Here is an 11,496-nt window from a genome sequence, read left to right as displayed (position 1 = left end):
AGGACCCAAAAAATCTACAGAAGAAAATGGGCCAAGGAAAAACAACATGTGGTCGAGTGACTTGATTGCCATGTTTGACATGCTAGAACAAACAAAAAGCCTAGGAACCACAAACCCAAAACATAAAAAACTCATGATCCCAGTTATTTGAGCTCCTCATGGGTGTAGTAAATCCAAATAAATCTTAGTTTGCGAGTAAGAACTAGCTAGAAAAATGTTTTCTTAGCCTAGGTATATCTAAGTGACTGTAATAGTGGCTTAAAAAAATCTAGGACTCGATAGTTTCGAGATGCCCAAAACACCTGAAACTAGTGAAACATGGTGAAAACATGTGAAAGGGCACTACACGACGGTTGATCTTTAGCGACCCTTATTAGGTACCAACTGTTGGTTGCTAAAGGTTAGGGACCGACGGTCAGTCGCTAAATCTTTTTGTAGCAACGGTCGGTTGGTCGCTAAAAGTCTAGAATTTTAACAACTTATGGTTGGTCGCTATAGATGTCGTCGGGGACTAGCGGTGGGTCGCTATAGAGCAAGGATCACTATCAAATCTTATAGCCTGAACGTACATGTAGATGTTAGTGACTAAAAATTAATTAAAACAAGTAAACATTGATCGCTAAATTGCGTGGTGATTTATTTCTTTTTAATATTGCTTGTATGTTTATTTTATGGTTTATTTATGTATGGACATGACTATAGTGTGCTACTATGTTCTTTGTGCTTATATTAAATAGGGTAATAAATTTTTATTCAAATATTTATTATTTATTTGCATTCGTAATAATTTTTTTAAATGTTTATTATTTATTTGGTAAATTTTTATGAATTTTTGAGTAATTTAAAAATGCATTTTGAAATAAATAAAAAAAGAAAACCCTCCCTAACCCTAAGGCCCACTAGGGGCCCATCTACCTAGCAGCCGCGCGCTCCTGGCTTTTCTCCCAGCCACCGCCGCCTCTTTGTCTCCCTTCCATCTTATCTCTCCCCTCACCTCTCTCTTCCCTTCCCTCGCCTGCATCGACCGCGCCATGAGCGGGGGACGGCGGCGCGGCCGCTCCGCCTTGTGTACTGCGACGACAAGGGCAAGCTCGTGATGGTCCTCGAGGCGGTGGCGGCGCTGCAGCTCGTCAAGGGCCCCGTCGGGGTCATCTCCGTCTGCGGCCGCGCGCGCCAGGGCAAGAGCCTGATCCTCAACCAGGTACGGCGCACGACGGGGCAAGCTTAGTTTTTTTGGTGGTGGCGAAGCGAGAAAAGGGAAAGGATTCTTTCGTCCGCCTCTCTCTGGGCGCGGCAGGCTGCTGCTGGTTGTCTGGTTGATGCCGCGGAGCTTTGCTTGATGCTCTGCGCCTGGCCGCCTGCGATCTCGCTCCAGCTGCGCACCACATGGCCTGGGGAGACTGGACACCGGGGGTGCGTTGGCTGGCTGGCCCTTGCCGGCCGGTGCTCTGCGCTCTGATGATCACCACCAGTTCGGCGAAGCGTGCACGTCACAGCATCGTTTAGATCGTGTACCGAGCGGCGAGTGATCCACGATGGTTTCAAGTGTTGGGTAGGACCAGATTTTTCTGAGATGGATGGCCTGCTGAGAATTCGATTATTTGTTTGTGGCATCCAAAGGGGTTTGCTTACACACCTGTTTACAATGTCTATCTATATGTAGTCTTTTCAGCTTTACAATCTTATTCCTTTTATTCCAAATGTGTCTTTGCAATCAGACTGCTGAATGTAGTTATTAATGTCAGCGTTAGTTTCATGGACAAAAGATGCTCTAATGCTATCTGCTTACATGTAATTATTGTTGGTGTTTTTAGTATCTTCTCAGGTCTAAGCTCGTGTGGTTATAACTTATAAGTTGCAAAAGTTGACATGGGGTGTCCTTCCAAGTGCCAAGTATTTTTTTCTTTTTTATTATCTTCTCAGGTCTAAGCTCGTGTTTTTTATTATCTTGCTTATGGGTCATTAATTAAGTTGTCTCTTACATTTGTTTCTGTAATTTTGTAGTATGGTTTTCATCGCATATTAAGCTGGCTAGCTGGGGTATTTGAATTGTATCTATTGATTTAACTTTTGGTGAATACATTTTTCTAGAGCTATCTCTGTCCATGCCTTTCAATTTGTATATGTGCTTGTTTCCTTCCAATTGGTTTTCAGAATTTCACATTTATTTTTCTATGGACAATGGCATCCAAAATGTGTTATTCCCCAGTTTGTAAGGAACAATCAAGCTGTATACATGCCACATGGAACTAAAATGTATATATGATTCTGATTTTGAGAATCTTAATCAGGTTGACATGGATGGGCTAATAATGGACTAACGAGTTAGGTCGCTTGTGGTGGGGCAAGATGTTTTGAAATAAAAAACTCAGGTAATAATGTGTACTTGCACTTTTTCAAGTGTCTGCATAAGTTAGTGTATATGGCATCAGCATTTACTTCATAAGCATCTCTAAAATATTATATGATATTTATTGAGTTTAAAACTAAAATGGTGATCTTTAGTTAGCATCTCTAAAATATTATATGATATTTATTGAGTTTTTTTATATGTCTTATAAGTTTTCCCAATTATTTCTAAACCAACCTATAGCTTATGTTTTGATCTACATGCTCACTAAATATATTTGATATCTTTTCAGCGACAAGAAAAATATAACCAAGTGCAATTGTTTTTTTGAAGGAGATGCATTACATCAAGAAAAAGATTTAGTGAAACTGTTTAGAAAGCTATTGTAAGTACCTATTTACCTTTTTCCCTTCATTTTCGACTTGTGTTATGCTAGACTAAGTTTTAATCTTGATGCTAGGATGATATGGAAGCAACGATAGCAGTACCAGTTGAAGATGGACAGTTTGCGAAGTCTTCTACATAAATTTCACATGTCTTGCTTTTGTGACTGATCAGCTCTGGAGCAGCTAGAGTGATGTAGTTGTGGGCTTTTGAACAATAGCTAGAGTGATATGAAACATTAGTGATGTAGTTGTGGGCTTTTGAACTGCTTCAAGCTGGAGTGATGTCGCTGTGGTGCTTGTGACTGATCATCTCTGGAGCTTTTGTGAATGATCTAGCTAGCTATCTGTAAATGATCTAGTTGTGAATGATATTATAATTGTGATGCTTTTGTGAATATATAATTGTGGTGCTTTTGTGTTTATGTGATGGATCCATGACTGTGGTATTACTGATTAACTGTGTATGTCTTTATGATTTGTGTATAAAAATCTGTGATTTGTGGTGCTTAATAAAATGTATATTTTTATTAATAACAACTGTAAAAAGGGCGACTTTCTGTTGGTTGCTAAATGTATAGTATGACGACTTATGGTTGGTTGCTAAATCTATAGTACAGCAACCCACGGTTGGTCGCTAAATATACAATATTAGCAACGGACGGTCGGTCGCTAAAAAGATGTCGGTCGCTAAAGCCTTTAGCGACGGTACTTACAGCGACCATCCTTATGGGTCGCTAAAAGTTTTTAGCGACCAACCGTAGGTCGCTGAAGGTCGTTTTAGCAACCAACCGTAGGTCGCTGTAAGTGAACCGTCGTGTAGTGGGGAAATGAGCAAGGTAGCCATTTTTATATGTTTTCGTGATTGAATGTCCAACACAACATCGTTGACTAATTTGTTTGCAAAGTGTATGAGTATAGGTTCACTCGGATGCAATTTAGAGGATTCTAAGTCCAAACAAGCTCAAAAGAGGCCAGCAAGTGCAACTTTGTGAAAGGGTAAAACTGTGAGGTTTGAACCTTTATATATGTTGCATAGGCATATTACAATAATTCTAGCACTTTGGTTTGGTCGCTAACTCAGTTTCTGAAGAAAGTGTGCTTGGGACTTGGTTTCAGCCATTACTGAAATTCTAGAGATATTGTATAGGATGAGGAGTTGAAATTAGATAGAGGTTCTAGTCCTAAGATATACTAGAATCTAGTTTAAATCTGTATCATATTTATTTAGGACTCACAGAGTCACGGAATGGTCTTCTATATATGTACACCACCGTGAAGGGTGTAAGGAAAATGGACCTCGATCCATTTAACTAATTGATCTTAGTGTTTGATGATCAACATAACCTGTGGACTAATATGTTTGCAAGTGTTTGTGTTTGTAATTCATAGGATGCGAAGAGGATTGGGCTGAGACTTTGAGGATGCAACACCTCAATAGAAGACCTAAAAGATGCGTAGAAGTCCAAGACTCAAGACAAAAAGAAGCTCAAGAAAATAGTGAAGAAATCCAAGAAGTGGACAGTCAGCCAGCACTGTGGTGGCGCATCGGACATGTTCGGTGTGCACCGGACAGTCGGCGCAGAGAGCTCCACAGAATTGGACTCTTGGGTGCTATAGCACAGGACAGTCTGGCCAACGGTCGGCTACAACTTTATCATCGGTCGACTGCTGCAGCCCTCAACGGTCGGCTGCTGCAGCCCTCAACGGTCGGCTGCTGCAGCCCTCAACGGTCGGCTGACGCGGCTAGGGCATTAGACATGTCCAGTGCGCCCGACGACAGAAACAAGCCGCTTTCTGTCCAACGGCTATAATTGAGGGGGAGGCTATTTATACCCCTCTCCAACCATCCATTTGAAGGTGTGGAAGCCCAAGCAACATACCAATACATGTTGTAGACATTTCTAAGTGCTCAAACATCCAAATGCTTAATAGAATCACTCGGTGGTTAGCGTAGGTGCTTTGCAAAGTGTTTAGGTTAGTTAGACCGCTTATGCGCTTGCGAGTCGTTGTAATTGTACCGAGTGGGTGAGTCTTGCGAGTCTGTGACAACCAAGTTTGTGTCACGACCGCCACCGTGTACCGGAGGGAATGGGCCCACACCGTTTTGGCCGGAAGCTCGATAGTGTAGACGACGGGGAGCGTCTGAGAGGAGTCGGAAGCGGAGCACCACTTGCGTGTGTAGAAGGCCCGTAACTCTCTACGGAGTTACTTGTCCGTGATGCTTGGCCCTCGCGTGGGCACCCTTTACGTAGGGGCACTGACGAGGATTAGTCGGGACCTTGCGTGGTTCTGGATACCTTGGTAAGAATACCAGCATCATCCACGATAGTTTGCATCTCTACCCTTTCTCTTTACATTCCGTATTTACATTAAGAACTTAAGTTTCAATCTCTCCTTTCTAGTTATAATATTTAGGATTAGAACTTATATTTTGCGGTAGAGATAAAAAGACTTAGATCTAAACCCTAAACAACTACAAACTAGACACAAGGCATGTCATAGACGAAGTGGTAGTGGAGGGTACGCGCGAGGGTGAGGTCTACGGTTCGATTACTAACAACCGCGTAGCGCGCGAATTTTGCGCGAAAAATGCCGCGACTTGCACTGGCGGGTGGGGTGGGGTGGTCCTAATACAAATAAATGTTTTTAATATTTTTAAAATCTGTTTTATGTTTCCTGGAAACGATTTGCACTGGCGGTTTTATTACGTCGACCGCCAGTGAAAATCGATTTTCACTGGCGGTCTTCAGTTACCCGCCTGTAAAAATGATGATTTTTACTGGCCCATAGCACTGGCGGTTACGATAAACGCCACTAAAAATAGGTTTACGACCGCCAGTATAGATCTTCTCTGTACTAGTGAGATAAAACCTAGTTTACACATTCTAGGTTACTTATTTGCATAGTTTTTTATTCTAGGGATTTATTTGTGGCCTAGTTTAGAAATAAGTTTTTAGAAATCCTAATTCATTCTTCCTCTTAGGTATCACTGTTTCCTATAAGAGGTCATTCCTCATTCAATACATGCATGAATAGGCAACATGTAGACTTGAGTCTGGATTGTAGATGATTATTCGAAGCGCCTATATGTACTTTTGCTCAACTTTGGTTTTGATCGTTTTTCATCTGAGATCGTTCAAAAAAAAACTCGAATTTAGCGTGTATAACTCACTTTTTTTAAGCATAGCTCTATTTAAAGATGCATCTAAAAACCGATTTCCTAAAAATAGCGACAGTCTTTATAAACGTTTTTTAAAGATACGCTAGCGGACTGTTCGCTTCACTGTAGAAGCAGTAGAAGACGACAGTCAAACTACATGAAAAATAGTTGGTCCTTTTCTCGGCTCTCGTCGCCACCCTGGCTCCATATATCCATGCATCCCTCCTCACTCCTAACACCTAAAAGAGGTCGATTTGTTGCCAGGCGAATTATGGAGAGCGGAGCGATCATGGGCGCTGGCCGGCCGGTGAATCGGCGTACTCTGCCTCTCTCTAGATCTCTTGCTCTCTCCCTCTCCGTGTGAGCCGTCATCATAGACAGATGAGACGACGAGACGAGATGAGAGGTCAGAATTCAACTCACGACGAGGGCAAAGCAGCTACTACTAGTAGAGTTGCTTTGTTGTGCTGTGACTGGTTGGGCGCATGCATGCAGACGCAGGCAGCTGAAGCAAAAGAAGCATGCACTGTAGCTGTGCCACTGCACTAGTATGCTATGGCTGGCTCTGGCTGCTGGCACCTGGCAGCCGGGCCCGGCCAAAGCAAGGCATCGACTACACTAGCTAGTTAGTGTTGTGTCATGCAGTATTCATGACTGCGCTGGAGACTGCAAAGCCCCAAGGTATGCGTCGCCGGCGGTCGCGACGAACGACCTAAGCCACCCATAAAGACAGGTCAACCAAATAGAGTCTACGTTAGTGCACCTGGCCTCTCGGGCCAGTTACAACCATGGTTTACAAAACCGGTAAAAACCGGCGGTAAACTGGTCGATTTACCGAAACCGCCGTAAACCACCGGTTTTTTTTTTCAAAATTCGTTCTAAATTTAAAAAATTTGAAAAAACTCATAAAACCCGAAAACCGCTGATAAACCGTTTTCTGGGACCGGTAAACCGTTATTTGAAACCGGTAAACCGCCAATTTTTTCCGGAAAACCGGATTTAATACCAAAACTGAGTATTTAGTGGCCAATTTAGTCATATTAGTCTTGTTTACTATTATATGCTATATGTGAAGATGTTATATGTTATATGTGAAGATGAACCCGTAGCTCAAGTCCAGTTTAGGCATTTAGTGGTTAATTTCGTTTTCATTTCCTGTCCAAGATGGAATCTATAGATCAAGTAGCTTCATTTCTTCCAATAACTATCTGTCTAGACAAGACTCAATCTAGAACCCTTAGCTCTAGTTCTTCTCTATGTGTATTTAAGATTTGCTCATCAGGAGAAAAGTCTAACACTTGGTGAGGTGCACATGCAATACACAAACACCAAACATACATAGAGATGGCAATGGGTAAGTACCCACCGGGTATTAGTACCCCATATCCATGCCCACGATAAAAAAATAACCCCATTGGATCACCCATATACACTGGTGGGTATGGATTTACTCCCATACCCATACCCATGTGAAGGTAGAACGTTCTAATACCTATTTACCTATTGGGTGAAGATTTTTGCCCAATAACAGACCCACGGGTAGAATATTTAGCTCATATACATACCCTAATGTAAATACCCGTCACTATCACTATATTTTGTATAGATCTATCACTATAACAGATTGGAACAATATCACGATCCCTCCAACATGCCTGAATACTATCACTATGACTCGAGATAAACATGTGAGTATTGTGAAAGAAGTCGACCTATGTGTCGTTGCCTCGTTTGAGAGTTGTAAAAGAACTTGTATTTGAGTATTGCGAAGTTCGCTGGTTGTTTGTTGCATAAAAACTGGAGTTTGTGGTTGCATATGCATGTTATATGTTATTTTGGTGAACACATGTCGTGTGGATCAATTATATTTACTATGTAATGTGAATTGAGCAAACTACAAATAAATCTTGTCAACATTTTCCATTTTTTCTGTAAAAAACAGCAAAAACTGGTTCGTTTCGCGGTTAACCGGCGGTTTAGAGCGGTTTCTCGTCGGTTTTTTACCAGTAAACCGGTTCGAATTCAAATTGATTTGAATTGGTCAAACCGGTCGATTTTTACCGGTTTTTACCGGTTTACCGTCGGTAAACCGTTACCGGTGGGTAGCGGTTTTAGTATAGAAAACGGTTTTGTAAACCGACTTACAACCAAACAAACCTATGCGACTACATCCAGCTTGTTTCTAGGGGCTAGCCAGGCTCAAGTATAGCCAGGTAACCAAACAGACCTTATACATACTAGATGAGGCTAGTTCCAACCTAGAATGATAACGTTCGGTGATGTGGCAACATATGATCGGTACTGACCACGTCGGCTTCAACGTCGGCCCGTTTAGCCAGTCAGTTGGTGGACCTATGGATAGGTCGGATTAGTATTGACTATGTTAGATCGTATGTCAGTTGGTTTGACCATCAAAACCGATCGTTTCGTTGAATGGTCGGGTCAGTATCGATTGACCGGTTCGACGTGGCCGATCCTGCTGATTCGTTATTCAGTATCGATCTAAACCAGTCTATACATATCAATATTTTTTGAGGTGGCACACATTCTTGTTGATCCACATTTGTGCCATGTCAGGTAGTCATTACATGTATCTGTTTTAATCCGTTTGTACTCTAAAAAAATCCAATTTCAAACCCTAAAATCTGACCTATAAATAGAAGGGTGTTATTGAGTTCATTCATAGCTCTCGCTCTCTATAGAAGGGTGTGATTGGGTTCATTCATAGCTCTCACTCTCTATTCCACTCATCTTGTTTCATATTTTAGTTTCTCACTTTATTTTAAATGGATCGTAGATAGAGTCCAAACATTTAAACCTTCACCGAATTAATCATCGATCGGTCTCCATAACTTCCTGGCACCCTTGTTTATGTAGGAGAGGTATTTTTTTATGGTGTTTCTCTTTTACATCATCGTCGAGACAATGTTTCTCACTACATAACCTTTGTTTTCATATCCATATTCTCTTTCTTATATCTACCGACTTTCTATAGGTGCTCCTCTTTGTTCTAATGATGATCCTATCATTGACGCTCCTCTTTTGACTGAAGCTCCTACCATCGATGTTCCACCTCATCCACCATTCACATTATCCATACCCTCATTCATACTCATATGGTGCTCCGTGTTCCCTCCACTGTTTGGTACTCCTCCTTCAAGCAGCAATAGTGATGTCGCTTTGAACCCGTCTTTTCAAAGCTCGCACATTTTATAGGCTACAATAGTTTTTTTAAGTTCGTATTTTTATGTCCATGTGTGGATACCCGATTTAAAAATGAATACCTAGCTAGCAGATTTTGGGATTTCACCGAAAATGTATGTTGGGCTGCGGACTAGGTATGAAAAATCTATGACGGGGCGGGGGCGGGGGCGGGCGGGAGCACAAGAGTCATTGTTTGGGCCAGTTGTCTCTGCAGGGAAAGGAACAGCGGCAGCTACAGTGCGCTAGAGGAAGAGCGATGTGGGATGGGAATAGCTGGGAGCTGGGCTAACGGTATGCTGCTGCTAATGCAAATGATATTAAATACTCTAACTCTACTCGATCTAGTGGATCAACACAAATAGAATACTTTTATTTACTTACTTTTTGAGTTTTGAAAGCCTGTTTTCTTTTAATTCATCTACTCCTCCAGTCCATGCATGCATGGTCCAGTCGTCATCTGATGCATGGATTGCAAGCAGAGCTTGTGCACGTGCATGTGGTCAAAGAGGAGGACGGACTGGTCGGTCGGTCACTGCCCACTGTGGTTTCTCAGTTTGTTGTGCAAGGAAAGGAAAGGAAAGGAAATGAAATGAAAGATTTTCACTGCTCACTCTTTGACAAACGAGCTAGCTAGCTAGCTAGAGATCAGATGCAGCATGGCATGGCATGGTATGGGGATACCTATTTCGGCTTCTCCTCCTCCTGCTCGATAGCTCTCTCTGGATCACATCTACCAGTCGTCGTCCATCACACAACCGTGAAATGCAACTGCTAGCTAGCTAGCTAGCTGCTACATGACTGAATGAATGAATGAATGAATAATGCACGTACGATCGATCGATCGTCGTCTCCTCTCTGCTCCTACTAGCCCGGCCCGGACTCTCTCTCTCTCTCTGCCCCCGCGCCATGGACCGGCTAGTAGTGTGTACAAATACCATTTTACCACCTAGCTAGCTAGCTATATATACCTTCGTGCCTTTGTGGTGCAAAGCAAGACATCGATCGATCGAGCTAGTAGCAGCTATAGCAATGGATGAGAGGGAGAGCAGGAAGAAGCAGCAGCTGTCGTCATGGATGAGCAGCTGCGGCTTCACTGCTTGGCCACCGCGATCCTACCCCTGCAGCTTCTGCAGGAGGGAGTTCAGGTCGGCGCAGGCGCTCGGAGGACACATGAATGTCCACAGGAGGGACAGGGCAAGGCTCACGCATGGCTCACCTCCTCCTCCTCCACCACCACCACCACCGTCCAGGGCACCGCCGGCGATGATTCCCAACCTCAACTACCCGCCACCCAGCAGCAGCAGTAGCACCAATAAGAAGCTCCTTGACGCTCCGTCGTCCATAGAGATGGAGCTAGAGTTGGAGCTGGGGGTTGGAGTGGCGTGCAGCAGCGACTGCAACACAGCTGGTGCAGCCACTTGTTGTACTACTACAAGTACAACCCCGGCAGCGGCAGGTGGTGGCCCGGAGGATGACCGTGCCCTCGACCTTGAGCTCAGGCTGGGTAGTGTCTCTTCTCCATCCTTCCATCACACACGCGCATACGACCCATGATCGATCATATGTATATGCTCCACCATCTGCCTGTGCTACCATGCACAAGATCTATAGAGATGAAGACGACACCACCAGTCTCTCGCTCTATTACCTCTCTACCTATATATGGTCGTAGTCGTACTAGTCTGCTAGTAGATGCCTCATAATATAATGTTGTTGCATTGCTGCATGACTAGCTAGCTCTAGGATCAATATAGTCATGCATGTTGTCGCTTGATGGATATGCAAGCATGCATGCATGCATGCATGTACTAATTAACTCTGTTACTAATTGAATCGGATGAGTCGTCGTCGTCGTCAATTTATTAATTTGCCAACTTCACTTCACACCATCGCGTGTCGATCATCCTGTGTTCTTAAAAATAACAAGCAGTGATGGCACTATCGGTTGATATATAATACGGACAGTACTGATAGTCATGTTATTACCAACCGTCGACAATGGCGGTTGTTGATCCGGAATGCAACGTGTGCTTAACTACTGCACTTCCACTTCACATCCGTTCCTTCTCTCCCTCCCTCTCACACTCCCGCCTATGAGGCAAAAAGGCCCTAGTTTGGTATTGATTAATTGTGTGACAACCTTGGTGAAATAATATATATGATACACAAGATGATTCGTCTATCTATAGCTATACTGGTGTGATCAACATAATACTCTATAACTTACACAAACTTGAATCTCAAATTATAAGTTAGCTCAAAAACTAGATCCAAGAGAGTGAGAGAAGGAACAAGTTTTTTTTGCACTTGATTGCTTTTCAAGTATTTACTCTATTAGGGTATGTGTATGGGCTAAATATTCTACCCATGAGTCTCTTATTGGGCAAAAACCTTCA

The 11,496-nt window shown here is 42.9% G+C and overlaps 1 protein-coding gene across 1 annotated transcript; it reads left to right on the top strand.

Annotated features, from left to right (window-relative positions):
* Positions 1-10,122: 10,122 nt before the first annotated feature.
* LOC103628259 (transcriptional regulator SUPERMAN) lies at positions 10,123-10,933 on the top strand. The gene has a single exon (XM_008648491.3). It carries the CDS (start codon positions 10,130-10,132, stop codon positions 10,652-10,654), a length of 525 nt encoding a protein of 174 aa, XP_008646713.1. The 5' UTR covers positions 10,123-10,129; the 3' UTR covers positions 10,655-10,933.
* The last annotated feature ends 563 nt before the right edge of the window (positions 10,934-11,496 follow it).

This window comes from Zea mays, chromosome 5, assembly GCF_902167145.1.
Source record: "Zea mays cultivar B73 chromosome 5, Zm-B73-REFERENCE-NAM-5.0, whole genome shotgun sequence".
NCBI classification, from domain to species: domain Eukaryota; kingdom Viridiplantae; phylum Streptophyta; class Magnoliopsida; order Poales; family Poaceae; genus Zea; species Zea mays.
Note: the sequence above shows the minus strand (reverse complement) of the source record. Positions and strands in the feature narration are given on the sequence as shown.

Excerpts from the sequence above, each read along its gene's own strand:
- LOC103628259 (XM_008648491.3), top strand. The coding sequence starts at position 10,130 with ATGGATGAGAGGGAGAGCAGGAAGAAGCAGCAGCTGTCGTCATGGATG.